Source organism: Oratosquilla oratoria, chromosome 13 (assembly GCF_046742065.1).
Source record: "Oratosquilla oratoria isolate Oo_2021 chromosome 13, ASM4674206v1, whole genome shotgun sequence".
NCBI lineage: Eukaryota > Metazoa > Arthropoda > Malacostraca > Stomatopoda > Squillidae > Oratosquilla > Oratosquilla oratoria.
In genome coordinates this window covers 60,722,687-60,727,686 of record NC_134789.1, presented here as the reverse complement: position 1 = coordinate 60,727,686, position 5,000 = coordinate 60,722,687, and the positions used below count along the sequence as shown (strand labels likewise).

Below are 5,000 nucleotides of genomic sequence, written 5' to 3'. Positions count from 1 at the left end.
GAACCAAAAGGTTCTTTTTGTCAAATACTTTTCTTTCGTGTGAGGTGTTATGGAAAGTTTTGTAAGCCATTTTATGAGAAGTGTCTACTAAGTGTTTTGGATATTTTAATTCAGAAGCTATGCTATGTATCTTCCTCAGCTCATCATCCAAAAATTCCGGGCTACATATCCTGTAAGCTCTAAGAAACATAGAACTAAAGACAAAAAGTTTTGTCTTCTCATGATGAGCCGAGTAAAAGTGGACATATGATGCGACATTAGTTGGTTTTCTATAAACGTCATATTTAAATTGTCTACCATTTCGATGAATTAAAATATCCAAAAATGGTAATTTATTCTCTATTTCTATTTCAAAAGTGAATTTAATTGAAGGGACCATACCATTTAGTTTTTCAAGGAATAAATTTAAGTTACGCTTAACTGGCCAAAGACACAAGATATCATCAACATATCTTTTCCACACGACAAGCCATTTGGATAAATTGTAAGTGACGGATCCTGTAGGAAAAAAAAAATTCTCCAAGTGTTACTAGGCCGGGGCGACGTAACGTCATGTGACGTAACGTCATGTGACCAAACGTCCTACCTAATGATGAAGCATCTTGTGTGTCCTTCCCATGTTCCTAGTTTATCTTCTACTTCATGTATATTTATATCCACCTATGTCTCTGTATCTGTGTATTCCTTGATAATGTCTTAAATAGACGAAAACGTTCGGACTAAGCTTCTTATTTCCCAGTGTTTTTTTTCTGCATATCATTTTCACGTGTGCCTTGTGAATTATTGCAATATATATACATATATATATATATATATACATATATATGCATATATATATATATATATATACATATATTATATATGTATATGTGTATTCATATACTCATCCACATCCAGATATACGTACACATACACGCATGCACATACACATATACATTCGTATACACATGCACATACACATACATACACGTAAGGTAACCACTTTGGAGAATAGACAAGCGGAGCGGGGAGCTTTCGTGTATTACATCTAGTGTAATTTACACTGAATGTAGTATGCGATGGGGCTCTGCTCCGTTTGTTAATTTTCTAGGGTGGTTGCCTTGCCTTGATAAAACACACGTTCCTGGTGTTTTTATTGCACATACATACACACACGCACACACATGCACATACAAACAATTTGTGTGTGTGTGTGTGTGTGTGTGTTATATTAATAATATTTGCATTACAAGATCGTCTTTAATGTCGTATCGTGTATTGTATACATGAACTTACCATAATATTCGTGCTCGCATTTTGAGCCTAATCTAAGCTCGAGCTAACGAGTCTTGACAAAGATGGCCCTGGACTGCAATTTGATTAAGAATTGGGAGTTCCTTTTCCTTTGGCACACAAATGGAGAAACCACATCAGCTGACCTGGATTGAAACAGAGGTGATCAACAGACACCTGAAGAAAGCAAGACGTCACGGCGAAGGAACCTTTGCGAAGGTCTACCTTGTGCCAGCTGGGGACAGGACAGTGGTCGCCAAAATCTTCAAAAAGAAAAGGTTTCTGCCCGCCATGGTTAAAGAAGCCGAGGCTCTGGCAGCGTTGTCAGGAGTTCCTCGGGTTCCAACTCTCTTCTGCGTTGGCAGAAACCCAGTCACTCTGGTCACCAGCTACGGCGGACGCTCTCTTTACAAGTTGATTCAACGAGGACAGCTCTCCAAATATCAGGCTGTCGACCTCGTTTTGCAAGTCACAGAGAGCGTCCGCCTTATTCATCTTCGTGGCTGGACTCATAACGACATTAAACAAGATAATATTGTCGTGACGAGGAACCGCGACCTTTGGAACGCGACCCTCATTGACTTCGGAAGCGCTGTTCACATCGGCAAGGCCGTTTACAGCAAAGACAGAACCGGTCACATCACTTTTCCTCACATTGCTCCCGAACTTTTCAAGGGACGAGGAACTTCTTCTGAAAGTGATGTTTACTCGATCGGGCATCTGTTGGCTTCTCTTATTGCCCAGGAAGATCGAAGTGAGGAAATTTCAATTCTTATCGCAAGGGCAATGACTTACAAACCCGAGGACCGAATTTCAGTCGATCATCTTGTGCAAAAACTTCGTGATGTTCGATTCAACATCCTCTTGGACATCGTCACTGAGGAGCTTTCTTCACTCAAAATATGAGTCTTTTGACCATTAAAATCGTTATGAAAACTATCTTTGGATTACTTTGAATTGCGTGATGATTTAACATCTTTCTTTACTGACATCATCGTTGATACGCAACTTTGTTCAATCTGGACCATTGGAATTGATCCTAAAAGTAACTTTTATAAGCTTGGACGTATAAAAGTTTTATATACACTGAAATGATGGAATTTGAATTTTCCATGAAAAGCAATTTTTCATCAAGATTTGACCACATAAGATCGACTAAAACCACTCCCTGTCCAAAACCCGTCACAGCGAGAATAAAACTATTTTAGCAAAAAATAGAATTATAAATTAAATAATCTGAAATTCGATTAGAAAACAAAAGAAAAAAACAAAGGAAATTGTAAGAATATATTTAATACTGCGATGTCCACACATCTGCACTTAAAAAGGCTTTTACGTAAGCCTTGTTTGTTAAATATCTAACTTCAAATATCTACCCTTTGGGGGTCTCCCTCAGCTGAATAAAATCACCCGGCGACAACTGGAATAATCAATCAAACTCACGAAAATCAGAAAAAAATCATTAACTATTTCAGAGAATTGAAAAGGGAGAAGTGCGTGGCTGTGTGTAAGAGAGCGCGCTCGTTTTTTTTTTTCTGTGTGTGCTTGGGTGTGTGACAACGACAACAATGACAACAACAAGAACTACTACAATGACAACAACAACGGCACCAAAGGCAACAACGACAACAATGACAACAAAAACAACAATGACAACTACAACAACAACGGCAACAGCAATGACAAGAATGACAATGGCAATGACAAGGATAACTGCAACAAGGAAAACAACAACAATAGCAACAATGACAACGACAATGACAACAACTTCATCCTCAGGTCACATAGGGTTGGGGTCGAGACATTTATTATTTTCCAATTTCCCTTTCTTTTGCAAGAGGTTGCTATTTAAGATAGCATTCTCCTTCCACTTTGTACTACTGAAGAGGATTGCAGCTAGCAATCGAAATATAGTTTCGCTTCCTCAACTCTTCCTTTAGTCCGACTGTGGTGTTAGTTGTGATTATCACGGAAACACACACACGCAAACAAACATACACACGCAAATACACACACATGCACACACACACACATACTGCATATATATATATATATATATATATATATATATATATATGATATATATATATACATGATATATATATATATATATATATATATATATATATATGATATATATATATATATATATATATATATATATATATATATATATACTCGTATATATATATATATATATACATATATATGCATATATGTATATACATATACATATATACATATGCATATATACATATATATACATATATATGCATATATACATATATATGCATATATATATGCATATATATGCATATATATATGCATATATATACATATATGCATATATATATACATACATATATTATATATATATATATATACATATATATAAATTATATATATATATGTATATATATGCGTAAGTAACCAGTAGAAAAAGTAAACTAACGAAGCAGAGCGCTTTCATATAATTATATCTTCAGTGCTGATATAAAGAAGGAATTATAAAATGAGGAAACAAGGTACAGAATATATGACTGAGTGAGACATGGTGAAGAAGGAATTCGGAGAGCTAGTGGAAGAAGTACACGTGACATTTGATACCGTCTTGGTAACCAACAAGTATGGGACAATTGCTCATAATTGGTATATTACAATTTAAATGATTTTTAAATTTCATAGCAAGTATAAATATCTAATTTGTGCAAACCTTGATGGAGATTAACATTTATTCCCTTACTATATTTGATTAAACTGTATTCAATTAAATTTCTTTCTCTGATGTTATTATTGTAACTGATGACTTTAGCGTTATTCCAGTCACCAGGGTGTTTAAATGGTTCATGTGGTTGAATATGCCGCAAGATTGGTTTCCCTCTCAAACGTATTTCTTGTGTTGATTGATTCGTGTTTTGAGTGTTTTAACAGTCTGACCAACATAAAACTGATTACATGATTTACAAGGTATTTTGTACACACACCCTTTATCACTATTGACAGAATCATTTACGAGCAATTGTCTTACAGTGTTATTATTGTTAAAAAATATATTAATGTTGAAATTACGTAATATATTTGGAATATTTTGCAGGTTCTCTTGGTACTTATCTTAAATGATTTTTAGAAGTCCATGGCACAACACTAACAAGAAGCCTCCTCGAACAAAATTCTGAGAATTTGGAAACATGTACAGATGACAGACACCTCCCAATTTAAGAAGTACTATACATTAAAGAGTTGAGCCCAAGTCGGAATATACTCGTACAAGCAGATGAGCCTTAGGGCCCTACCAAGTATGAGATAAATCGCCACAAATCCAAGCATGAAGAATAACCCCACAAATCAAAGCCAAGACAAAAACGCCACAATCCCAAGCACAGGACATTTCTTCACAACACGAAGTCGGAGGCTTCCCCTAGCACGTGACATTTCATCACTGCCTGAGTTACCAGGTAACCTCTTCCAGGTGACCGGTGACCTCCCCCAATGACGAGCAAGTATAGAAATTTCAGTATATAAAGTAAAATAATTAAACATAACACTGGAATAATTCTTATCCTGACCAGATAGAATATTCCTAAGAGCTACTGAAGAAGGGTCTTGAACCCGAAATCGCGATATAGCAAACATGACCACCTACAGTGAAGTCATAAACCTCCTTTTTCCAAGGAACAGAAGTCTGTAGTGAGGCATATGGAAAATGCATTTAAAAAATAGTAAATGCA

At 35.7% G+C, this 5,000-nt stretch overlaps 1 protein-coding gene across 1 annotated transcript; it reads left to right on the top strand.

Annotated features, from left to right (window-relative positions):
* The first annotated feature begins 1,395 nt into the window (after nt 1-1,395).
* Nucleotides 1,396-2,178, top strand: LOC143032255 (tyrosine-protein kinase Lck-like). Its single transcript, XM_076196727.1, has one exon. It carries the CDS (start codon nt 1,396-1,398, stop codon nt 2,176-2,178), a length of 783 nt encoding a protein of 260 aa, XP_076052842.1.
* Nucleotides 2,179-5,000: the final 2,822 nt, after the last annotated feature.

Coding starts and splice junctions, on each gene's coding strand:
- LOC143032255 (XM_076196727.1), top strand. CDS start 1,396: ATGGAGAAACCACATCAGCTGACCTGGATTGAAACAGAGGTGATCAAC.